Source organism: Lampris incognitus, chromosome 8, assembly GCF_029633865.1.
Source record: "Lampris incognitus isolate fLamInc1 chromosome 8, fLamInc1.hap2, whole genome shotgun sequence".
Classification (NCBI taxonomy): Eukaryota; Metazoa; Chordata; class Actinopteri; order Lampriformes; family Lampridae; genus Lampris; species Lampris incognitus.
In genome coordinates, this window is record NC_079218.1 from 21,471,852 (window position 1) to 21,498,971 (window position 27,120).

The following is a 27,120-nucleotide window of genomic DNA, read 5'->3' on the forward strand; positions in this document are numbered from 1 at the left end:
GGTAATTGGCCGGATACAACTCGGGGGGGAAAAAGGAGGGGGCAATTTTAGTTGCGTAATGCAATGCACATGGGATTGGAAAACATATTTGTCACACACACTAAGAGAAATAAGATTAGGTAGAGGGGAATGCAGGAAAATAAGAGAGCAACAAAGTCAAGACATTCTAAATATACACATTTCTGCAGCAGACAAACCTACTTATATGTTCCAACACAGTACAAACATTACCAAAGGTAGCGATGTAGGCACAGTGGCATGCTCGATTTTGTAAAGAAAAAAACTAGAGTACTACTTATGTGGAAACTGGATAGGTTATCTGAGATCAGCCAGAATATGTTAACTTGGTTTAATAGTACACTGATCAGCCAGAACATTAAAACCACTGACAGGTAAGTGAATAACATTGATTCTGTTGTTACAATGGCATCTGTCAAGGGGTGGGATATATTAGGCAGCAAGTGAACAGTCAGCTCTTGAAGTTGGTGTGTTAGAAGCAGGAAAAATGGGCAAGCATTAGGATCTGAGCCACTTTGACAAGGGCATCTCCAAAACAGCAGGTCTTGTGGGGTTTCCCTGGTATGCAGTGGTCAGTACCTACCAAAAGTGGTCCAAAGAAGGACAACCAGTGAATCAGCAACAGGGTCATGGGAGCCCAAGGCTCACTGATGCAGGTGGGGAGTGAAGGCTAGCCCGTCTGGTCTGATCCCACAGAAGAGTTACCAAAAATCACAGGCATGTATTGAGATGTTTCTGATTCACACCATCAGCTTTTCTTTTTGTTGCATTACTTTTGATCTGAGGAGCCTGTGGAATAAAAGTCACGGCAATCATACTGTGCTTGGAAGAAAGGCACAATACTTGCCTGTACAATATTGAACTGTGGTCATGGATTTTAAAAAAATGTTAGCACTTCATTTGATAATATAGTGATAACACATTGTTGAAATGACAGCATATGCCCCACCCCAGATGTTGCAGCGAACGAGCGAACTCTAGCGGATAGAGCACGAAAACTTGTCCAGAAAACAAGTCGCTTTCAAAAGTTATTATCATGGCTGTATTATGATGTATTATACTATAATACATCCATGGTTATTATGGCCCAAACTTAAATTCCGGAAGACTTCTGCAAACAATCAATAACAACAGAGACCTCTAGACTATTTTTTGATAACAAGAAAAAGAAATAGCTAGCAAGTTAAAATTATGTCTAGCCAGTATTATTTGGGGTTACCAGTCGAAGAAAAGATCTGTTACTTGGCAAACTCAAATGCGATAACGTTAAACTACTTGGCCCGTTCAAGAAAATGTTGAGAGAAGAATGTTTTTCTGTGGATCCGTCTGATTTACTGGAGGTCCGTAACCATTCTGGTTACATTCACATTCCTACATAAAAACTGCACTCTTTCTACAATTACTACAATGATTACATTGTAGTATATAGTGCCATGCGCTGATACTAATACGGAAGTTGATGATGTAGAGGTGGGGTAACTCTGTTTTGTGATTCGTCGAGCCATGCTTTCAGTGTATGTGTATGCAGCATGGGTAGTCGTTAATAAAGTCATTCATGCAGTCATAGTCAAGTGTCTCTGTATATTCATCAGCTAAGTCGAGTCTTCCGGTCATGTAAAACCATAACATGGTGTCAGAAGTTGGTCCAATTCGTCATTTGTCTGAAGATGGACCAGTTTACGTTACTGTCACTGCTAGTGCTGACAGGCAACTTGGGAGAAAATTGGAGACGATGGGAACAGCGCTTCCAAACATACATGACCACGAGTGGTGCAGATCGTAAGGAAGAAAAGGTAAAAGTAGTCATTTTATTGCACGCACTAGGCGAGGAAGCTCTCGAAGTTTATAGCACACTTGATATTGACTATGATGAAGAAGAGACTGTAGAAGAAATTCTAGCAGCTTTCAGAGCCTGTTGTCAACCTAAGAAAAACACAGTGTTTGAAAGACATTGGTTTTGGGTGCACTCTATGTCAGAATCTATCACGATAGAGAAACATGTGACAGAGTCAGGCAAAAGAGTAAAGACTGTGAATTTGGTGTCTTGGAAAATGACATGATCAGAGACAAGATTGTGTTCAGTATGAATGACCAGCGCCTGAAAGAGAGACTTTTAAGAGAACCAAATCTTACATTAGAAAAGGCCATAGACAGGTGTCGTGCTGCTGAGACTGCTAAAGCACAAATATGAGCAATGGGTGCAGCATCCCAGGAGAGACCAGCACAAATATGAGCAATGGGTGCAGCATCCCAGGAGAGACCTGTACATGCAGTGCATAAAAACAGAAAACAAAAGGACAGTCAACCATGGAATAAAGGACAAAAACAGCCAGTTCAATACACACAGAACAAGGGACAAGGGAGCACATGCAGGAAATGTGGAAAATCACACAAGCCAAGGCAATGTCCAGCATATGGTGGAACCTGCTGCAAGCGTGGAAAGCAGAACCACAATGCAAAGATGTGCATGTCAGGCAAAGCACAGCATGGAAAGGCAGTACATGAAGTGAATCCTGAAATAGTTGCCCAGTGAACATTAATCAGCTAGACCCTAAAGTTGCCAAATTGTGGTACTCTGAGGTAAATGTAGGCAATATGTCTGTCAAGTTCAAGTTGGATACAGGAGCAGAGGCCAATGTCCTCCTGCTGAGGATGCTTAAGTCCATGAAAAGGAAGGCTAGGCGTGAATGGAGAGCACACCTACTACTACAGCCCACAAGAACAGTGCCGGTGGCATATGGAGGGACAAGACTGAAGCCAGAAGGGAAACTCACTCTCAAGTGCTCCACACCCAAGGCTCAAGCAAATCTACCATTTTATGTATCCAAGCACTCGAGGGAGGCATGTGAAGATTTGCATCTAGTAAAAAGGGTGGACATTGACACACTGTACGTGAAACATCCAACAACAAAAGAGCAGCTGATAGCTCAGCACCCAGTTGTCTTTGAAGGTCTGGAGGAGTTCTCTGGAGAGTATCGCATCCACACGGACCCCAAGGCTACACCAGTCATACATAGCTGTAGCAAAATACCACTGGCAATAATGGACAGACTCAAAGCTGCTCTGAACGATCTGTTACAAGCTGATATGATTGCACAGGTAACTGAACCAAGACCTTGGGTGAATAGCCTTGTAATCACTGAAAAGAAGGGCAAAAAGAGGTTACAGGTTTGCTTGGACCCCAGTAATTTGAACAAAGCAATACTAAGACAGCATTACTCCGTTCCTACAACTGATGAAGTTTTGAGCAACATCCCGAGAAAACATCCTGAGAAAACCACTTGGAACAGTTCCTTTCAGCCTGCAGAGAATGCTGCTTCAGGTGCAATGATATGACTTAAATGTCACCTACACACCGGGTAAAGATCTGTTGATCGCAGACACACTCTCACGAGCTGTAATACAAGAACAGCACACGTCAGCAGATGACATCATGGACGAGAAAGTTGTCTATACTATGGAGCCCACAGATGCCTTAAGTACAGAGACTCTAGATAGTCAGCTCAAGGGTGAAACAAAGAAAGATGAAACACTGCAGCTGTTGCAAGTCTTACACAGAGATGGTTGACCCCGACACAGGAAGCAGGCAAATTCAAGACTGACACTATACTGGCCGATCAGACACACAGTGGCTGTGAGAGAAGGAATAATGTTCGCTGGAGATAGGATAATCCTCCCAAGCACAATGAGAACAGAAATGCTACAGAAGCTACATATAGCTCATCAAGGGATGCAGCGGAATAAAACATTGGCCAGAAAGCACTGGTACTGGCCAGGAATGACAAGAGACATAGAGCAAATGGTTGAGACTTGTGGGATGTGCCAGCAGTTCCAGCCCAGAAACCAGAAGGAGCCACTGATCTCAGATGACATCCCCGAGCTTCCTTGGCTCAAAGTTGGGGCTGACATCTTTGAAATAGGTCAGTCGTTTCTCTTGATATTAGACTATCTCTCAAAATATCCGGAGATACTGAACATTAAGGACAAGACATCACACACTGTGATCAGTAAGATGAAGTCGGTCTTCTCTAGAATAGGAATACCAAAAGAGATAGTGTGTGACCATGTTCCATTTGCAAGTCAGGAAATGAGAAACTTTGCAACTTCGTGGGGCATAAAACTCATTCACTCCAATCCGGGTTATGCACAGTCAAATGGACTAGCCGAGAGAACAGTGAAAACCGTGAAACTCGCGCTGAAGAAAGCATGGCAAACAAACATGGACCCCCATCATGCACTTCTCACCCTGAGGAACAAACCTGTTACAGGCATGGAGTACTCCCCAGCATAAATGCTCATGGGCAGAGTCCTCAGAAGCACTCTACCGAGCTCCTGCACAGTTCTCCGTCCAGCAGTGCCCAAAGATGTACACTCAACTGTCCAAAGTCTACAGAAAAGACAGCAGCCACACTACAGACACAACAGATGCCATCTGAGGAAAACACCCAGCACTCAGATGAACTCAGAAACAGACTTAACAGATGAGGGGCAAACCAACACACCAGTGACACGTCACTGGCCAAAGGATCAGCAGCCAACAGGTGACATTTCCCTATCGGCCTGCAATCAGCCAGTATGAGCAGCACCTGCGTACTGGTTGGCCTATGATTAGGAGCACCTGTCATGGTCTGTGATCTAGGCTCGCCATCTCCTGATTGGTGCTTTGGTTCACCTGCGCCCAGTCTCCTTGATGGACCGGTGATGAGGTGCACCTGTGCTGGGGACTATTTGACTGGGTGCTTTGCAGACATATGGCGTCGAGTCTTTGCATCGGTCTGTAGAAGCCTGTGTTTCATGAACCCTCGTCTTCCTCCTCTGTGTGAGAGAGGGTTTCTTTAGCATTTTATGTTTATTCTGGTTTGCATTTTTGGCTGCCCTGTTTTGCATTTTTGGCTGCCCTGTTTGGTAGTGATTTTTTTGTTATTGTCTGTTTGCTGAAGTCTAGTAAAGCGACTTAGTACTTGCCAACTGCCTCTGCCCCTTCTCTGCAATTGGGTCCAAATGCACTGTGTTACAGCAAGACTCGACCAGACATGGACCCAGCAGAGTTAGAGTAGTTGTGCGTCGCCGTTACCGCCCAAGCTGCAGCTTTGGGTGAAGAGCACACCAAGTTGCAGTCGCTGAAGGCTAGTGTCTGCTCCATCTCCAGTTTTTTTGGAGAGATCCGCCCTATGCTTCAGCAGCGGACAGCGGATCACTCCCAGCTGCAGCAGGTCCAGGCTCAACAGCAGCAGATGATGGCCGCCATCACCAGCCTCACCACCGCTCTCCAGCAGCTACAGCCTACCCAGACAGCGCCACCTGTGTCAGCAACGCCCACCCTGACCAGTATGGACCCAGCAGAGGCATCGGCGTACCGGAGACAATGTAGGCCGAGCCCGGTGTCTGGGTTGAATGGCCCCCAGCAAGGGGTTGTTTGGTTGGATAACCAACAGCCGGCCTCCCGGTCTGCTGGCCCTGAACCTGCTAGCCGCCATCCTGCCTACCGCCCGGTAAACCGCCGATCAAGGGGTGGTTCCGAGCCGGCTCCAGCCCAGGACCCATTCTTGGGAACCCGCCTGGCCTGGGGAGGTCCTCAGAGTCTCTGCCAGTCCCATGTTCCTTGGCAGCCAGCCGATGTCCTGTGCGACTACCAGTCGCCGGCCTCACCGGCCGACTCCATCTACAGGTTCCTGTTCGGCCAGCCACTCCTGCCGACCAGTTGGGCTTGGCAGCCCAGCGTCCCTGAGCCTCCGCTGCCCAGGATCCCCGTGCCTCCGCTGCCCAGCATCCCCGCACCTCCGCTGCCCAGCGTCCCCGGGACGCCTCTGAAACCTGCTCCATGAGTGGCTGCCACTCCACCTCCGAGTTCAGCTTGCCCCTTGGCTACCACGCTGCCTCCGAGTTCAGCTTGCCCAGTGGCTGCCACGCCGTCTTTGAGTTCAGCTTACTCCACAGCTGCCACGCAGCCTCCAAGTTCAGTTTGCCCCACGGCTTTTCTGCCGCCGCCTCCGAAGTCTGGTTGCCCCGTGGCTGTCCTGCCGCCTCCGAAGTCCGGTCGCCCAGCAGCCCTCCAGCCACGGCGGTACTATTGATGTCGTCCATCTGCCCGTCCACCGGAGATGCCCTGCGTCCTGGTCGCCCTCCCGATCGGTCCCAGCCCTCAGGCCGCCTGCTGGAGATCCCTGGCCCCATTCGTCCTCCCTCTGGGCCCCTCTGTCCGTCCTGCTGGGTCCTTTGGTTTTGGGACGTCTGGAATCCGTCCCTGGGAGGGGGGTACTGACATGTCACTGGCCAGAGGATCAGCAGCCAACAGGTGACATTTCCCTATCGGCCTGCAATCAGCCAGTATGAGTGGCACCTGCATACTGGTTGGCCTGTGATTAGGGGCACCTGTCATGGTCTGTGATCTGGGCTCACCATCTCCTGATTGGTGCTTTGGTTCACCTGCGCCCAGTCTCCTTGATGGGGACTATTTGACTGGGTGCTTTGCAGACATACAGCGTCTAGTCTTGGAGAGGCTTTGCATTGGTCTGTGGAAGCCTGGGTCTCCTGAACTCTCGTCTGCCTCCTCTGTGTGAGAGAGTGTTTCCTTAGTTTAGTATTTTATGTTTATTCTGGTTTGCATTTTTGCCTGTCCTGTTTGGCAGTGCTTTTTTTTGGATTATTGTGTGTTTGCTGAAGTCCAGTGAAGCGACTTAGTACTGAACTGCCTCTGCCTCTTCTCTGCAATTGGGTCCAAACACACTGCGTTACAACCAGACGCAGGTACAGCAGAGAGTGCTGACATAGAGCTCTCATTCTCGTCAAGGCCAGCTCAAACCAGGAGTGGTCGAGTTATTCGACCACCTGAGAGGTACAAAGACTTTCTGAGAGTCGTGTTCCAACTAAGCTCATTAAAAAAAAAAAATGTGTTCAAGAAGGAATGTGATTTGAAATGTTAGACTATTTGAGCAGCAAGTTAATTTTTTCTTATCTTCAAGCAAATTTGTGAGTTAGAGAATAACAGTTATGACACAAAGTTCAGTCCTAAACAGCAATTACAGCGGCACAACGATTTGCAAATGCATCCTCATCCATAACTGAGGTGTAAGTAAATATTAATACACAAGTATCGCAGTACTATCTTCCACCATATTGTATCAACTTTTAAAAACACTTCATTGGCTCTTCAGATTACACTCAGAGACGTGACAGCGGCACTGCTTCATTTTATTGTTTGCATCTTCGACCACTAGGTGGCAGATGCCGTGTTGTGGCAAAGATGCACAGAACCACAACAGGAAGCATTGGTAGTGCTTGATTACCCTAAATTCATGGATATTGAGGCATTTTTTTGTGACATTTTTCCAAACATTCGGACAGAATTGTAGTAAATCACTTTTTTTGTTGTATCATCACAGATCCCAATGTACTGAATCGTGTCACTTTTATTTTGATATGAATCATGTCACCAAATTCTTGCCAATACACAGGCCTAATCCAACTTGGAGCAGTAATCTCAATATGCGTTCCATCTATAGCCCCAGCACCTCCTGGAAACCCAGCAATGTGTATGAAGGCAGCTTGTTTCTGTGTTACTTCTCTAAGAGGTGGGGAAAATGAATGAATCTGCACATTAGTGGAGGTAATGTTAAGGCCTTCAGAGTTTGATTTATTATTTCATTGACAGATGTTTGTGAAGGATCTAAATGCGAAATGACCATTGTTGCATTTTTCAGGAGCCAATAAACATAAAGTTGCAGGAACTTTGGTTTCAGCAGAGGTGGCACAAGAGCTACTATATGTTAATGGATAGAATGCATCCTGGATGAAGTCAAACACAAAATTATTCCATTTGGCTCATGAAGACTTCTGTATATATATAAGAATAGAAGAATTACTAAGAACTCGTTTTTAACCCATCTCTGCATATTCACATTTTGAAAAAAAAGGGGGGGGGGAGATCGAGATGGCAGTGACTTGTGGGGGGGGGCGGGCTGAAGGTGGCAGTACTGTGGTAGAACACTTCACCCCAGCTTCTTCCCAGTCTATCCAGAGAGTTTGGTTGGCTATATCTGGTGAGTTGCCTTTCCTCTTAGCTCATATTTTATTGGCCTAATGCGCTGGACCCCATGTGTGCTGCCAACATCACATGGGTCTTGATGTCTTTGATGCCCCCATATTAAGTAGAATGTATTAGTCATAATGTGGATATTCTCCTGGGAGAAAGTAAAAAGCATAGCTTTTTTCTCTCTCAGCTGCCATGTGGTGCAGTCGCTTTTTGTTGAATTTATCATCAAGACAATCAGTTCTACCATCCTAGGATCATACTACAAAAGAACGAAAAAAGGTTTGCTATAGTATATTTAACACATCATTCCTGCCATGGAGTGTATGTGCATGTTTTTTTTCCTAACACCATCTTTCGGGAACTCCTAACATGATAGGACACCTCTTGAAGTTGGACCAACATTTTGTCACTGAGAATTTTTGTGTACTTAGAAACAATCTCCTACTCTGTGACACTTGTTAACTACAGGCCTAGTTTTGTTTGTAGGGCTGGTAAAATTATAAAGGGTCTCAGAATACATCATGGGAAGAAGATATGCTTAAGATAGGCTGTGCTGTGACTCCATATTGACCAGCAATCCTACAAAGTCACTCGAATCAATCAGTTGGATATAGTCCAGCAACAGGTATTAAATTAGATTAAATTTGCAGGATATCTGTATCCATGCAGCCCAGGAGGCATGAAACCAGCACTGAAACACACAGACGGGAGTAAAGTGAGACCAGCCAGCCCAGAAAGGAAACGAGACTAGGTCAAAACCTAGTATATGGCTGAACCATGTATGGTTGATGTTCGAAATTGCGGCCAGTATGTTACAGGGTTAGTCAGTGATAGTGTCTATAATATGAATTCCTGGATATTAACTGGATGTGTCTCGACACTCGGCCAAGTAATCGTGTAACTTCAGTGATGTTGTTGGTCACCTGATCCACTGGCCCAGTCGTGTCAAACATGATCACTCAGTCAGTCGGTCAGGGACATTTGCGTTTGTAGGGCTGGACCGCTGGCCAGTCCAGTGAAAAAGGCAAGAGGCCAAGGACTTAGAGTAATATGGCCAAGGGCTACTTACAGGTGTCATTGTAAGGCTGAAATAATGAAACCTTTGCAACAACAGGCCACCTTTAAGAAAGACAGCATCAAAGGGAGGGATTAACAAAGCGAAAAGATGGTGTTATTGTCCCGTAAATAAGCATGAAGAATTAATTAGCAGCACTGAGGAGACCTGGAAATCTTGCAAGGGTAGTATTCTCCTTGGACCAATGTAAATATGAAAAAGTCAGTATTTAGCGTAGCCAAGCACAGCAGCCTTTAGCACAACAAAGCCAATAGTAGAGGGCCAGTGAATACAGGCATATATCGATAGATACAGATATTCAGGCCTCTTCTCCCTCAGGGCATAATGGAGTGCCCTACTGGCTCAATAAAGATGCACCAGTGGTATTGAGTTTTCTGTTAAAAATGGGGAGGTTAGCTTGTAAGGAGCAGGATGATGTTAAGAGGGAGGGCTTTTTATTCGCAATGTAAGAAAATATTTGACATTGGTATATGTATAGAATATGAACTCATACAGCATCTTGCACCAAAAGGCTGCTGTGTAAAAAAAAGAACAATACCCTACATGATTAGGCCCGGGTAAAGGTAGAGGAGAAGTATCAAAACAAGGAACATCTCCACTGTAAAGGGGAAACTGGTAAAAATAATGTTTTATATAGATGAGCAAGTAGTTCCATCAGTACTTTTTTATATGTTTTTTCACATAATGTAAAGCATATTTTTCAGCATTTTAATGTGCAACATAAGCTATAATGTTTGTTTGATTGATCAGTTGATTGAAGGAGAGGCCTGTTAAATGCTCAGGAATGTGATGTGATGCAACATTAAATGACAAAAATTAGATTCTAAAAATTTTAGAAAAAGCTGACAGGCACTACAACAAATATGACAACAACAGCAACAAACAGCTGCCCACACAATCATACACAGCCTATGTTCCAATTTATTTTCCCTCGTTGACTTTTCATCCATGCTCCCAATCTTTGCCCCCAGCTGACACTTGCATCACACAAGTGCCCATTTGCTAAAGGGGGTGTGCTCTGAGGGAGCCTGCGCAGATGTTGCAAAAAACTGCAATGCATATAGGGATATGTAGCTGCCTGAAGACTACTGTTTTGTAGACTGCCCCTCTCATTTTGGGTCAAGTCGAGGCACTGAGCGGCTGTCATTACAAGCATGTCTAGACCCATATGTGAATCGGAATGCCCTTCAAGATGGCGGTGGACATTCCCCCTAGGGCAAGTGCCAGGGGCAAGTCGGGGAGGGCTTGTTTTTTACAGAGTTAGAACATAGGCACAGTAGCGTGTCAATCGGCAGATGGGAGTGCATCTCACATGATTCCTTGCTCTTAAAACAATAGATCCCTATCCACCAATAGATTGTGTGATGGAAGGTTTGCAAGCCACCCAGCTGTGGAAGCTAAATTTTGCCAACCACTGTATACACAGTCCATGGCTGTTATTTTTTGCTTTCTGACTGTCATGCCATCATAAGAAGAGTCATATAAGCTAGTTTGCTAATCAGTTATGCATGCACAATAGGAATTTGTTAAGATTAGTGAAGAATAAGTGGATTCCCAGTGGAATGCCTACTGGAAAATGCAGTGATTGTTGGCACAACCAAAGAAAAAAGCAAATTATGTCCATTTTGAGGTGCTGTTTTACTGTGATGTGTTACTGTGACAAGAAAGTTCATTCAAATTTTGGCTAAAGAAATGGCTTGTTAACTTTTTTTCTCCTGGATTTGGGCCTCTGTGTTAATTGCTTTCCTTAGAATATACTAGCACAAAAATTGTTATATATCCTGGGTGCTGGTGAATACTGAAGAACTATGGCACATGACACAAGTTGAGCAGCTCAAATGTAAAGCAATTTTAATTTCAATGGTGTATTTTTGTTGAATACACATTTTATGCTGATGTAGGTTTGATGCCATTTATATCTAGTTAATTTTGATTTTTTAATAATTTGATGTGTCGTTTGGGAGAGGGCTTGATAGGTGGTCCTCTACCATGAAAATGTCTTGGAGGCTTTATTATTTACAAGTTATTTCATAAAGTGCAAGGTTAACTAGGTATTTTTTCCTCCAGTAACTATATTTGCTATATTCATTTGCCTCGGTGTGCCATTTGCATGTAATGACATGACCAATTCCATACATTTATTTAAAAGAATCACCAATTCAGTTTTTAAGATATGGTAATGATAGATAGGCCTATTTCACTGCATTTAATCAAATGCCATCCTTCACTAAATTAATCTGGCCAAAAGCTAATATGAGTCATGTGAAAAATAGCTAACATACAGTATTTGTGATCTGAAAGACACAGACATTAAATTTATAGCTTGAACTGATCTTACACTCTTTAGCATGATAAACCACATGCACAATGACCGTGTAAAACAAACAAACAAACAAAAACCCATAATTTTATTCATCCTTGGTCTTGTCATATTGATGTACATACAGACCAAATTGTGCACCCAAGGATGTACCATAAACATCCTTGTCATCACGCGTGACTTAGAATGTTCATCAGAATTTATAAGTAGTTTATGTGAAACAAAGCTACAAAAGCGCTATATAAAATGCAACTTGATTGATTGATTGATTTTATTTTTTGGATTTTTCCCCATTTTTCTCCCCAATTGTACTTGGCCAATTACCCCACTCTTCCAAGCTGTCCCGATCGCTGCTCCACCCCCTCTGCCAATCCGAGAAGGGCTGCAGACTACCACATGCCTCCTCCGATACATGTGGAGTCGCCAGCCGCTTCTTTTCACCTGACATTGAGGAGTTTCCCCAGGGGGACGTAGCATATGGGAGGATCACACTATTACCCCCCCCCCCCCGAACAGGCGCCCCAAATGCCCAGAGGAGGCACTAGTGCAGTGACCAGGACATACAGCCACATCCGGCTTCCCACCCACAGACACGGCCAAATGTGTCTGTAGGGATGCCCAACCAAGCCGGAGGTAACAGGGATTCAAACCGGCGATCCGTGTGTTTGTAGGCAACAGAATAGAATGCTACGCTACCCGGACGCCCCTGATGAGCTTTTCTACACACATCGTCCACATGAAGCTTGAAGGTTAGCTTTTTATCAGTTATAGTGCGAAGATATTTGTACTGGTGCACAAACTCAACAAACCGCCTGATCATTATTAATCACCACAGGGGAGATGATTGTAAGATTCACGCTATTCCCCCCAGTTCCCCCTCCCCGCTGAACAGGTGTCCCAACCGACCAGAGGAGGCACTAGTGCGGCGGCCAGGACACATACCACATCTGGCCTCCCACCCACAGACACCGCCAATTGTATCTGTAGGGACGCCTGACCAAGCTGAAGGTAACACGGGGATTCGAACTGGCGATCCCCGTGTTGTTAGGGGACAGACTAGACCGCTGCACTACCTGGACGCCCAAAATCACACATTTATAAGAATATAGTCTCTTTTTCATTTGATGCCATGCCAGGACAAAAAGTGAGAGTAGGAGAAGGAAAAAAGAGGTTAAAGTAAAAAGAAGAAGAAGAATTATGATATCATCCTCCCTATGTTACTGTCAAATCAGCCAGGGTAACCCGTACAGTTGATATTAAATATATAGTGCCTGACAGTCTTTGCCCACATGTTTCAGAGGAACAGTAGGGAGAGATAATTTGGTGGGGTGTCATGCTAAACTGTGATCCTGATCAATGTGCTCTCTCGGTCAGGATGCTATCAAGCTTCTCATCTGTCTTTTGTAAACACTTGGACCTTCATTTCAGTCACAGTACAAGTTTCTTTCTTTCTCTCATCCAGTCACTGATTGTCTTGCTCTGCTTAAGTGTTTCTGCCTTTTCATGTCAGATTTATTTTCCCATAGCTGCTGGTTCGGGCCACTGTAGACACATTCCTTATTATAATAGCTCAGGATATTTAATTCACGTTGTCAGTCAAAAGCCAATTATTTTTCAATGAGAGATGTTATCATCAATCCGTTTTAGGTGTGGTGCTATTTGTAAAAGATAAACGTTGGTGCGTGTCACACGTGGATGCTTGCCTTTATAGACTCTTCATACTTCGATAGATGTGCACAGAGTTTGAGAACAAATAATATCAAGTCACACAAATGTCTGTACCTGTACATGGGAAATTGAATGATTTGACCTGTTGAAGAACATTAGTATCTTATCAAAGAGTTCTCCAAAATCTTAAATAACTAAATAGTTTAGACAACATTTATGAGGTCAGTTTTTTTTGGGGGGGGGGATCCCCCTCCTTTTTCTCCCCCACTTGTACTTGGCCAATTACCTCACTCTTCCAAGCCGCCGTCCCGGTCGCTGCTCCAGGCCCTCTGCCGATCCAGGAAGGGCTGCAGACTACCACATGCCTCCTCCGATACATGTGGAGTCACCAGCCGCTTCTTTTCACCCGACAGTGAGGAGTTTTGCCAGGGAAACATAGCGCGTAGGAGGATCGCACTATTCCCCCCAGTTCCCCCTTCCCCCCTGAACAGGTGCCCAGACCAACCAGAGGAGGCGCTCGTGCAGCAACCTTAGATATTAGTCATGGGGACTATTCCAACATCTGTATTGCAACCTTTTTTTTCTTACTGAAGCTTTGCATTGACAATATGGCAATACTGTGCAAGGATGGCACCTGGATCACTGTGGCAATTAAAGATGGCACAAAGAGTTTTGGACTTTAGGTGACCTTACGTGTTCCCATAGACAAGAGCAGTGTTGTTTTGCAGAAGAACTACTTGATTGTTGCCAAGAGAACGAGAGATGCAGTGACGTTTTAAGATTGGCAAGATTTATACAGCAATGAGGTAATCTATCTGTAAATGTGGCTTTGTTTCCTGTCTGTGTGCTGTAAATCATTTCATCGGATTTTGTGGGGAATCCGGCCCGGAGACAAGCATTTAGAATTATTACATAGTGATATCAGATCTTCTCCCTGAAGGGCTCATTTGATTATGTCGGTCATATGGAGGCATCATAATAAAATTGAGATAAATAAATGAAAAACTCTTTTCAGTGGCTTTAAAGTCATGTGGGAATTTTTAGGGCAAGGAAACCATGGTTCCATCGGCCTAACAGGTTTTATGCAATCTAGACCTGGTTGTCATTTTAAAATCGCAAAAGCCTTTGCAGGATTTGGTGATTTGTATTTAAAGCAAAGAGCTAGAACATAGAGTAGTCTCGTAGCACTCACTCTTGCAGGTAATAGGTTGACCTTCTGCAGAGCGCCCATGACAGCAGGGTTTTCCCACTGCAGTCACGAGCCAAGACAACATGCCATCTGTCACGTTTAGCTTCCAACTGCGACCTCTTCATTTCCCCAGGCATTTAGTCAGCCACTCACTCAACAGTCAGCCAGCTTGCTTATTGCTAAAAATTGAAGTTTTTGGATCGTTTTTTTTCTCTTCTTTTAATTAAGGCTACATTTTGCTAATGCATGTCCCTTAAGGCAATAGCAATAACATGGGCCATTTATATTTTGTAATAGGTCCACAAGCCTTCTCTATCTGTTTTCTGTAGGCCAACTGTTTTTCTTTTTTAATTAAACCTAGTTAAAACAAGGGCTTCTACACACATCTGTGCAAGTCTTATCTGCGCCAAAAAGTTAACCAGACATTCCTCGGAGCTCATTGGATTTTTTAAAAAGGGAAAACCTGTGATTTCCCTGATCTGTCCCTCCCTCTGACAGTGAGAACTACAAACAAGGTGTTGCAGCCATTGTCGCTTGTGAGCTGTTAGCTCAGCAGTAAACATTTCCCACCCTTGTAGAAGCGGCATCCTCAGACCAAGGCTAACACAGGCACTCTAATGTATTACAAACCACACCAGACGATATGGAAACCCTGTTCTGCTGTAATATGTGATTGTTAAATTGGTAGATTAGCGGTCCAATAGAAGCACACCCATCACATTTCACTGTTTTCTGCTTGAGCTGGAATATGTTGGCTGCTTCACCAGTGTTTGTATTATTATTATTATTATTACTACTACTACTATGTGGAGATGATTGTACCATTATAAAGTTACCAGTTAAGCAGGTATGGCCAGCAGCCATACTAACATGTACCATGGCTCTGCCAAATGACAGAAGCTAAGCGGGTATGGGCTTGGCTAGTACTTGGATGGGAGACCTTCTGGGAAAAAGAGGTGCTGGTTGGCCAATAGGGGGAAGTCTTCCCTCTGGTCCTAATAAAAACAACAAAAATCAAATCCCAGTGCAATGACAGGAACACTGCTGTAGGAGATGCCTTCCTTTGGACAAGACATTAAACCAAGGTCCTGACTCACCGTGGTCATTAAAGATCCCATGGCACTTGTCGCACAGAGTAGGGGGTCCCCCGGTGTCCTGGCAAAATTCCCAACCTGGCTTTCTCCATCTAGCCACCTAATCATCCCCCTGTGTATTTTGCTCAATGATTTCCTCCCTCTCCACCTCAAGCTGATGTGTGGTGAGCGTTCTGATGCAAAATGGCTGCCATGAATCACCCAGGTGTGTGCTACACATTGGTGGTGGTTGAAGTAAGTTTCCCCCCTTCACTGTGAAGCACTTTGGGTGTCTAGATAAAGCGCTATATAAATGTAATCCATTATTATTATTATTATTAGGGAGGAAGGTGGAATGGTGAAGATGCAAGGAGTAGAGATGACGAAGGTGGATGAGTTTAAAATACTTGGGGTCAACTGTTCAAAGTAATGGGGAGTGCACAGGAGAGGTGAAGAAGAGAGTGCAGGCAGGGTGGAGTGGGTGGACAAGAGTGTCAGGAGTGATTTGTGACAGAAGGGTATCAGCAACAGTGAAAGGGAAGGCTTACAAGATGGTTGTGAGACCAGCTATGTTGAATGATTTGGAGATGGTGGCACTGACGAAAAGACAGGAGGCGGAGCTGGAGGTGGCAGAGTTGAAGATGCTAAGATTTTCGTTGGGAGTGACAAAGATTGAGAGGATTAGGAATGAGTATGTTAGAGGGACAGCTCAGGTTGGACCGTTTGGAGACAAAGCAAGAGAGGCAAGATTGGGCGGCACGGTGCCCAGCGGTTAACACTGTTTTCTCACAACAAGAAGGTCCTGGGTTTGAACCCCAGGCCGTCCCAGGTCCTTTCTGTGTGGAGTTTGCATGTTCTCCCCATGTCTGTGTGGGTTTCCTCTAGGTGCTCCAGTTTCCTCCCACCATTAAAAAGACATGCATGTTAGGGTGAATACTCCTGTCTGTGCCGCTGACCAAGACAATGGAAAGAAGAACTGGAGTTGGAGCCCAGGTGCTGCAGCTGCCCACTGCTCCTGTACAATAGGATGGGTTAAATGCAGAGAACAAAAACATTGTAAGAATACAATTCGTTGTAAGAATACAATGTCTGATAAAGTGGCTTTCATTGAGATGGTTTGGACATGTGTGGAGGAAAGATGCTGGGTATGTTGAGAGAAGGATGTTGAATGTGGAGCTGCCAGGGAAGAGGAAAAGATAAACTCCAAAGAGGAGGTTTATGGATGTGGTGAGGGAGGACAATCAGGTGGCTGGCATGACAGAGGAAGATGCAGAGGACAGGAAGAGATGGAAACCGATGATCTGCTGTGGCGACCCCTAACGGGAGCAGCAGAAAGTAGTGGTAGTAGATTATTATTATTATTATTATTATTATTATTATTATTATTATTATTATTTATAATGTAACCTGAGTTCATGGTCCAGATGGATAAGATAACTTTTTATTAGTAGAGAAAAATCCAGAATATCGGTTTTTAAATTAAACCTAAAAAGCCCACATTATAAGGATAAATGGAGGTAGGCCATGGTAGTCAGTTATTTTCTTATCTAAGAGAAAGAATTGGTTTGCCTAGAACTGGGATAAATAAAAACTTCTGACTATCACTACCGTCACTGCTCATTTGGATCAGGAAGAGTATAGAATCCGGCTTTCATAGAAATAATACAAGCTTAGTCCACCTTCATTTTTATTTGACCTTTTTTCACATTACTGTTTGTTTGTTTCCCCCCCATGAAGTTGTGGATCTTGTTATATCTCTGTTCTCACACTGACTATGATGGTGCAGATGTACTCTGTGGCCAGCTGCATTGCCGAGCTGGCTTTGCTGTCGATTCAGCACAGTTGTTGTACGTGTCGTATTCTCACATTTGGAACTGATGAATTTAATATCCTAGTCGATTCCTGGTGGTTTGTTAATTATGTCTTCAAGATAGACACTTTTGAAAGGTGTACACACCTAATTCCCAACCTGGCTCTCTCCATCTGACCACCTAATCATCCCCCCATGTAATTGGCTCAATGATTCCTCCCTCTCCACCTCAAGCTGATGTGTGGTGAGCATTCTGGTGCAAAATGGCTGCCGTGCATCACCCAGGTGGGTGCTGATGCTACACATTGGTGGTGGTTGAAGCGAGTTACCCCCTTCAATGTGAAGCACTTTAGGTATCAAGATGAAGCGCTATATAAATGTAATGATTATTGTTATTACCTTTTATTTTAAATTTGTTCATTTTCTGTTCATATTTCACAGATATTTAATATTGACGATCACTCGAAAAGGAAAAAATCACTGCAGCCTATTAAAATTGCATTATTTGATGATGTAGCCTGAAAGTATTCTTGCATCATTGGACTTAAAGGTATATTAAAGGATTTGCTTGTATAATATAAAAAATGGGTTTATTTTTTAAATTATAGAATTATATTGTGACATATATGAGTCAATTGTACATTGCTGTGAAGAGGAGGGAAAATGTGTACATGTGTCTCATTCATGATAACTGTATTTCAGCCTGGTTATACTGGGTATTTCTTTCTTTGAGGTCTATAGTGAAAGCCCATTCAGTCAGACATTCACACTTAAATGTATAGTAAATATTCATGGTCAAAATTAAAGCCTACTAATTTCTACCAATACATGTACCAAACATAAACAAAAGTGTGCATATTCCTTGTAAACACATTTGTTGTTATAAGATTTAGCCAATCACATCTCAAGTCATGTACAAAGCTAATTTGCCTTTATTTAGAATAGAATAAAGTGTTTAAATAATCTGACTTGATCATTAGAAACAGTATTTTAGTGAAGTTGCAATAATGTCAGTGTAAAAATACCAGCGATATCAAGAAGCAAACTCAAGAGCTTCAACATTTTAACATTGAATGTTTCAGATATAAAAAATTCAAAGACTTCAAATTCAGACTGCAGAAGTCTTCTGTTATATCCTGAAACACAGGAAAGAGGAGTAGGATTATGAACAAGAAGTGAAGGATATAGTATAGTGTGGTACTACTACAAGTACCTTTTCTGTATCATCTTCAGAGATGTAAGCATCCTCGTCAGGGAGGCTACTAAAAGCAGACAACAATATTAGCACAGTACTTCCTCTGGCCACTTGATGCATATGAAATCCTGTCCATGCATTTCAAAATTGCTTTCATGCGTGAGTTTGTCAGTGGTAACAGAGCCTGCAGAGCAGCCCAGATGACCTTCACCCCAGTAGCTTCCTTCAGTTCTTCCTGGGGAATCCCGAGGTGTTGCTAGGCCAACTAGATGATATAATCCCCCAGCGTGTCCTGGACCTACCACAGGCTTTCCTCCCAGTTCCCCGTGTCTGCTTTACTTCCAACAGGAGGCACCGAGCATGCATCTTCACATGATGCCTGAACCAGTTGCTGTTAAATTCACAGGAAAAGCAGCTATATTTTGAAGTTTATATTCTCTTTGTGATTCTTTATATTTCCTGCACCATTGCACCCCCCCCCTCCCCATTTTCTCCCTAATTGTACTTGACCAATTGCCCCACTCTTCTGAGCTGTCCCAGTCGCTGCTGCACCCCCTCCGCTGATCCGGGGAGGGCTGCAGACTACCACATGCCTCCTCTGATACATGTGGAGTCCCAGCCCCTTCTTTTCACCCAACAAAGAGGAATTTTGCCAGGGAGACGTAGTGCATGGGAGGATCATGCTATTCCCCCCCACCACCTGAACAGGTGCTCTGACCGACCAGAGGAGGTGCTAGTGCAATGACCAGGACACATACCCACATCTGGCTTCCCACCCGCAGACATGGCCAGTTGTCTCTGTAGGGATGTCCGACCAAGCTGGGCGTCTCCACACAGGGATTTGAACTGGTGATCCCCCTGTTGGTAGGCAACATAATAGACCGCTATGCTACCCGGACGCCCTTGCACCATTGCACTTTATCACCTCTTATTTTGCCTGTATATAGTCAATTCTTGTGTATATATCTGAAGATTGTTGTGTTGTGTTGTAGTGTTGTTATTCTATGTTAAGTACACTGAGAGACCCACGAAACCGGAGTCAAATCCATGTAGTGCAAACCTAAATGGCCAGTAAACATGATTCTGGTTCTGATTCTGGTTGCATTTAAATTCATAGGAAAATCAGCTATATTTTTAAGTCCTCTGGCACTGCTACTGAGCTCCTTACCTTATCATGTACGTAGAGGGAGCCCTGCAGCACTTTGGAAAAACCCAAATTTCCATCCTTGTATGCATAAACTTGTTCTTTTTGTAATTACCCAGGACTTGTTCCTATAGGTGAGGGTTGGAATGAAGATTGACTGATAAATCAGGAGCTCAGCTCTTCCTTCTTCACCATATAGCCTAATACTGCTCCTGCACCACTGCAGCCATTGTGTCAGACTGCAGTACAGCCATAAAAACTGCAATACGTTCTTAAAGGCTTATGTTTTTACCACAATTTTGGGCTCTGGGGTAGTCGGTAAGAAGGGAGCCACTTCTCACTGAACACACATCCAGTCATGATCTAATTATGCAAGAAAATGAATTCACTCACAAAATCGCGTGGCTTACTGAATGCAAGGTACACATTTTTGGTCTTAATTAAATGTCACAATATATGTTTGGCACAAAGCCAACATAGCCTTTTGCAAAAAAAAAACTGTCCTGTTCTTAAGCTGCATGGTCGTAGCTTCATGGCACTGGACTGTTTCATTGGGTCAGGGAGCTGTGAGGACAGTAAAAAGAAACAGAAACAAAGATTGATACTAGGACTCTAAAATTAAAATGTGTTTAGCAAGGCTACGGAGATTTGAAAATGAAAGAGGTTAAGAAAAACACTGAACAACTTCAATTTCAAAATGAAAAACTCGTGTAACGTAGGCTAGTGCCGATCAGTTTGTACAACCCGTGTTCAACACGTAGCAATGACAATGAATTGCCCCCTTGGATATCAGTTTACTGACAGGTGTATCATTTTGGTACTGTGACTTCAGGTTGTGCTCAAGGCAGGATAGTTTCCACAGATAATGTTCTCTGTTAACATTTCCATGACTGCTAGACTCTGCTGTCAGTCAGCTGGGTATGTATGGAAGATGAAAGAAAATGCTTTAAAATACTCAATTTGAGTGTTCTTGAAAATAAAACGTTTCTAACAACAACAAAAAAAGCACACTATAGTTTTACAGAGTGAACTGACAGTAATGGCTTACAGACAGGACTGATGGACAGATGTAGTATGTATGTATGCATTTGTAGTTATGTGCACGGTGTTGTGTGTGTATACAGCTTATGTTTTTCCCAGTTGGTGTGACTACAGCCTTCCTATCCTGTTTGCTGTGCGGTTTCAGGGTGCAGCATGTTTACTTCGGTGAAGGCCTTCGAGGGGCAGCAGTACTCCACCCTAAAGAGGCAGTGCTTGCAGAGTGGCCTGCTGTTTGAGGACCCCCGCTTCCCTGCCACAGATGACTCCCTCTTTTACTTGGGCAACAGGATTGGACGTGTGGTCTGGAAGAGACCGAGGGTAAATGACTTTTACCAGGACCTCTAGTAACACATCTCCTCTTACACCGTAAGATACTGATGCTCCTCTTTTAGCAAGTGCTACTAAAGTAGTTACTTTGTGTTAATTGCAGACTGTTTTTTTTTCAAGGGCAATGATAAAGCTAGAAATAAGGTCATATTTTATTCGCAATAAACGAACCCTCATGAAATGACTTTACATCACATTTTTTCATAACTGCATAAGAATTCAAGAAGGGTTTTTTTCATTCCATTCTTTACAAGTGTTATGTTCATTCATCCATCCATCCATCCATTAGCCAAACCGCGGGGATGCTGGAGCCTATCCCAGCAGTCATTGGGCGGCAGGCGGGGAGACACCCTGGACAGGCTGCCAGGCCATCACAGGGCAAGCATATAAAGGTTGATTATCATTATTATTATTATGTTAATTAATTTTTAAAGGTAAATTATAAAAACAAACAAAAAAACTGTCCTCCAAAAAAGCCTGTCCGTTTGGTAACAAAAAACCAAAAACCAAACCCAAAATCAAAACAACAACTAATGAATAGAAAAAATAAAATGCAAAGCCAGATATTCAAAAACAAATGAGCAACAAAATATGAAAGCCACAAACTGGTTCCTGTGCTTGTGTTGTCATAAAGATGCTGCCGACCTCTCGCAGGACCCATGCTGTGATTGACGCACGGGAGAAATCCGGCGCGCCAGAGAACAATCGGCAATGAAAATGTAATTCTCACAGCTTTAAAATACATTTGAACTTACTTAGTAAGTTTAGCGATCATACCATAAATTGCCAGTTATTGTATCAAAAACATTGACATTAAGTGTGTAACAGCTTGGTCCGTGTTTCTTGGTTCAAGAGGAAGACGAGTCAAAAACTCACAACCACACGGATACTGGGATTTTCACAGCACTTGTCGTTTATGGCTATTACTCACGTTAACCTTAACAAGTTTGTTTATGGCTACAATTGTAACATACATGGGACGATAGAGGCCACACAACCAAAACGTTACTCTTGAGTTGAGAGAGGCAAAAAGAAAAACAGGAGCTAAATAACATGCGTCCATTCACAGCATGCGTGCCACTCAACTAACTCAAAGAATACAAGGCACTGTCTGATGACGTTGCTTCTCTTGTATCTAGGCAAGTATGTCTTAAAGGTACATTTCGACTGTTAACAAGTGTAAGAAAACGTCTCATTCAAATGAATCACCATGCAAACAAGCTATACTACAATTATGCACTGTCTCTTTGTTTATTAGAATGCATATTGAGCCTTCAAGCTGAACCGTAGGGTTTGCCATGTTGTTTACATTCATAATTTCACTCATGCAGGCATAGAGAATGCTGTTAGAGCCCACTGACTATGTTGGCAAACATTCAAAGATGTTGGAAAAATCTTGAATTGTATCATTTAGAAGACTCCAGTGTTTACATTAAAAGGCTCTGCTGTTTAGCCACATCCGTGGCTTGGAGAAGAAGAACCCAGCCCAGATAAATGGGGAGAGTTGCATCAGGAGGCGCATCCAGCATAAAATCTTTGCCAAATCAAATATGCAGATCATAAATCAGATTTCCATACCGGATCAGTCGAGATCTGGGTTGCCAACAACCACTGTACTGTTGGCCAGCAGGGTGCCGGTGGAAACTATGCTACTGTTGGGCGAAAGAGAAGGAGAGGGGGAAGGCATGTCCAGAGGCAGCAAGAGAGGAGGAAGGGTAGGAGTGTGGAGGTGAGAGTCAGAACTTTGAATGTTGGCACTATGACTGGTAAAGGGAGAGAGCTGGCTGATATGATGGAAAGAAGAAAAGTAGGCATACTGTGTGTGCAAGAGACCAGGTAGAAGGGGAGTAAGGCCAGGAGCATCAGAGGAGGGTTCAAACTCCTCTACCATGGTGTGAATGGGAGGAGAAATGGGGAAGGGGTAATTCTGAAGGAAGAGTATGTCAAGAGTGTGTTGGAGGTGAAGAGAGTGTCAGACACAGTGATGACTATTGAGCTGGAAATGAAGGTGTATTGATGATGTTATCAGTGCATATGCCCCGCAAGTTGGATGTGAGATGGAGGAGACAGAAGAATTCTGGAGTGAGTTGGATGGAGTGGTGGAGAGTGTACCCAAGGGGGAGAGAGTGGTGATTGGAGCGGACTTCAGTGGGCATGTTGGTGAAGGGAACAGAGGTGATGAGGAGGTGATGGGTAGGTATGGTGTCAAGGAGAGAAATGTGGAAGGACAGATGGTGGTAAATTTAGTGAAAAGGATGGAAATGGCTGTGGTAAATACATATCTCAAGAAGAGGGAGGAACACAGGGTGACGTACAAGAGTGGAGGAAAGTGCACACAGGTGGACTATATTTTTGTAGAAGGTGCGATCTGAAAGGCATTGGAGACTGCACAGTGGTGACAGGGGAGAATGTAGCTAGGCAGCATTGGATTGTGGTCTGTAGGGAGACTTGAAGAGGGAGAGAGTGAAGGCAGAGCCAAGGATCAAATGGTGGAAGTTGAAGAAGGAAGACTGTTGTGTGGAGTTCAGGGCGGAGTTAAGACAGGCACTGGGTGGTAGTGAAGAGTTGCCAGATGGCGGGGCAACCACTTCAGAAATAGTGAGGGAGACAGCTAGGAAGGTACTTGGTGTGTCATCAGGACAGAGGAAGGAAGACAATGAGACTTGGTGGTGGAATGAGGAAGTGCAGCAAAATATACAGAGGAAGATGTTGGCGAAGAAGAAGTGGGATAGTCCGAGAGATGAAGAAAGTAGACAGGAGTACAAGGAGATGCAGCATAAAGCAAAGAGAGAGGTGGCAAAGGAAAAGGCGTATGGTGAGTTGTATGACAGGTTAGACACTAAGGAAGGAGAAAAGGACTTGTACCGATTGGCTAGAGAGTGGGACCGAGCTGGGAAGAATGTGCAGCAGGTTAGTGCAATCAAGTATAGAGATGAAAATGTGCTGACAAGAGGAGAGTGTGTTGAGAAGGTGGAAGGAATACTTTGAGGGGCTGATGAATGAAGAAAATGAGAGAGAGAGAAAGTTGGATGATGTGGGGATAGTGAATGAGGAAGTACAGTGGATTAGCAAGGAGGAAGTGAGGGCAGCTATGAAGAGGATGAAGAGTGGAAATGCAGTTGGTCCTGATGACATGCCTGTGGAGGCACAGTGATGTTTAGGAGAGATGGCAGTGGAGTTTTCAACTAGATTGTTTAACACAATCTTGGAAAGTGAGAGGATGCCTGAGGAGTGGAGAAGAATCATACTGGTAAGGATTTTCAAGAACAAGGGTGATGTGCAGACCTGTAGCAACTACAGAGGTGTAAAGTTGATCAGCCACAGCATGAAGATATGGGAAAGAGTAATAGAAGCTAGATTAAGAGGTGAGGTGATGATTAGCGAGCAGCAGTATGGTTTCATACCACGAAAGAACACTACAGATATGATGTTTGCTTTGAGAATGTTGATTGAGAAGTATAGAGAAGACAAGGAGTACATTGTGTCTTTGTGGATTTAGAGACAGCATATGACAGGGTGGTGAGAGAGGAGGTGTGGTATTGTATGAGGAAGTCGGGAGCTGCAGAGAAGTATGTAGGAGTGGTGGAGGATATGTATGAGGGAAGTGTGACAGTGATGAGGTGTGCGGTTGGAATGACAGATGGGTTCAAGTTGGAGGTGGGATTACATCAAGGATCAGCTCTGAGCCCTTTATTGTTTGCAATTGCGATGGACACGTTGACAGATGAAATCAGGCAGGAGTCTCTGTGGACTATGATGTTTGTGGATGACATTGTGAGCTATAGCGAGAGTAGGTTGCAGGTTGAGAGCCTGGAGAGGTGGAGGTATGCACTGGAGAGAAGAGGAATGAAAGTCAGTAGGAGCAAGACTGAATACCTATGTGTGAATGAGAGGGAGGACAGTGGAATGGTGAGGATGCAAGGAGTAGAAGTGATGAAGGCATATGAGTTTAAATACTTGGGGTCAACTGTCCACAGTAACGGTGATTGCAGAGAAGAGTTGAAGAAGAGAGTGCAAGCAGGGTGGAGTGGGTGGAGAAGAGCGTCAGGAGTGATTTGCAACAGAAGAGTACCAGCAAGAGTTAAAGAGAAGGTTTACAAGATAGTTGTGAGATCAACTATGTTATATGGTTTGGAGACAGCGGCACTGATGAAAAGTCAGGAGGCGGAGCTGGAGGTGGCAGAGTTGAATATGCTAAGATTTTCATTGGGAGTGATGAAGAAGGACAGGATTAGTAACAAGTATATTAGAGGGACGGCTCAGATTGGATGGGTTGGAGATAAAGCAAGAGAGGCAAGATTGAGATGGCTTGAACTTGAGTGGAGGAGAGATGCTGGGTATATTGGGAGAAGGATGCTGAATATGGAGCTGCCAGGGGAGAGGAAAAGAGCAAGGCCAAAGAGGAGGTTTATGGATGTGGTGAGAGAGGACATGCAGGTGGCTGGTGTGACAGAGAAAGATGCAGAGGACAGGAAGAGATGGAAATGGATGATCCACTGTGGTGACCCCTAATGGGAACAGCCAAAAGTAGTAGTAGTTTTTATTCGAATGATGGTTTGAGCTTGGAGTCAAAGAGGCCATCTATGTTAAGAGGGAATCACCATCCCTGAACTGAGGGGGGGGGGGGGGCTAAGAGTACATCTGTCACCATTTTACAATGCTGTGATTGCAACTATTCCCCAATCAGCTGCGAACAGTACACATGGCCATCGAAACTCTAGTTAATGGGCACACCTATATTTGATCATGAAACCGGTTGTTGGTTTCGGTCATTATACATGTCACCAGTTTACAATGCTGTGATTGCAACAATCCCTAATCCTCTGTTAATAGTGCACATGGCCTTTGAAACTCTAGTTAAAGGTCACACCCATATTTGCATGTGAAACTGATCGTTGGTTTCGGTCGTTATGCAGCTGTATTGTTTATAAGGGTGGGGAAACTGTTACTCACTTTAGACTGAAGATGTCACTTAGTTGAGTGATGAAACATATCTGTCAATAAACATATCCAGATGAACTGATTCAACCTTCTTTGAGTTGCACCACTGACTTGCACCAGTTGTATGGCACCTTCATGAGTCGCCTCAGCCACTGTATTTTCATGTGGGACCAGGACAACGTGATGGCCCTGAAGGAGGTGAAGCGCTCAGAGCTAGATGCCGACTGGATGATGCAACCATCCGAGGCTGATGTGCTGTGCTGTATCAGCTGAAGCCAGCTAGCCCTACATTGCAGGAGAACCACACACGGGACCAAGGAGACCCAAGCTCTGATGAGAGCCATATCCAGGCCTTTGATGGAGATGCTGGTTGTGACACTCTGGGAGTTCCACTAATCAACTCGGCCCAGATGAATGAGATCTGGAAGTCCCAGAGGAAGCATGTAGCCTGTATCCAGGATCCTCCAGGTGTGCAGCTCTACACACAGACGGGAACCATAGTGAAGAGAGGACACTGTCTGCCAACCTACTGCTGTGCCAGAGGGTCCGCGTCGTTTGAGTCATTTCACCTGCACCTGAACCGATTCATCCCAGGTAAATATGTGAATCCTTTTTCTCATTCCAATAGTTACTAAGTGACTTAATTAAAATATTAAAATATGATTAGATTTGATTATAAATCAGTTGATGAATTAATTGTAAGAACAGCTGTTCGTGTATTTATAGGACATGTTTTATGGACTGTTAATATTATTTTTTTTAACTTTCTGCATTTACTTTACAGGTACACTGGCAAGTGACACCTTCCTCCAAGCATATCTGGTGGAATGAGGACCGGGCTGTGGCAGCAACAACTGATGAGCAGCAGCAGCAGCCACATTCCTACAGTCATCTTCTCTCATGCTGTCAGTACTCTGTCAGAGGAGGTTTTGGATGAGAAGATCGTCCCTTACACCGGGCCTAGAAAGTACACTGGTAGATAACTATTATATTTGTTGTTTGTTTTTTTTGTGTGACAGTTTCATTCAAATGTATAAATACCATTTTACAACTGAGTTATTATATAATGTCCTGGTATATTGTCTAATTGTTTGTCAGGGTTTTTATATTTTAAAGGTGAGCTTATTGGAGTGGAATACCTTTAGCAGCAAACTGGTAAAGTTCTGCAGGACTACAAGTTGGCCATTGAAGAGTCGGAGGCCACTGATGTTGATATAGAGGTGGATGAAGGTTATGTTGAACCTGAGGAGTTTCAGGACATCGCTATCCCCACCTTCAGCACAGAAC

At 44.0% G+C, this 27,120-nt stretch overlaps 1 protein-coding gene across 1 annotated transcript in view; it reads left to right on the forward strand.

The window, feature by feature from the left end:
- Nucleotides 1–20,718: 20,718 nt before the first annotated feature.
- capn5b (calpain 5b) overlaps nt 20,719–27,120 on the forward strand; it is a 45,015-nt gene continuing 38,613 nt past the window's right edge. The window contains exon 1 of the mRNA XM_056285061.1: nt 20,719–20,883. Within this exon, the coding sequence (XP_056141036.1) occupies nt 20,719–20,883 (165 nt within the window). The remainder of the gene's footprint in view (nt 20,884–27,120) is intronic.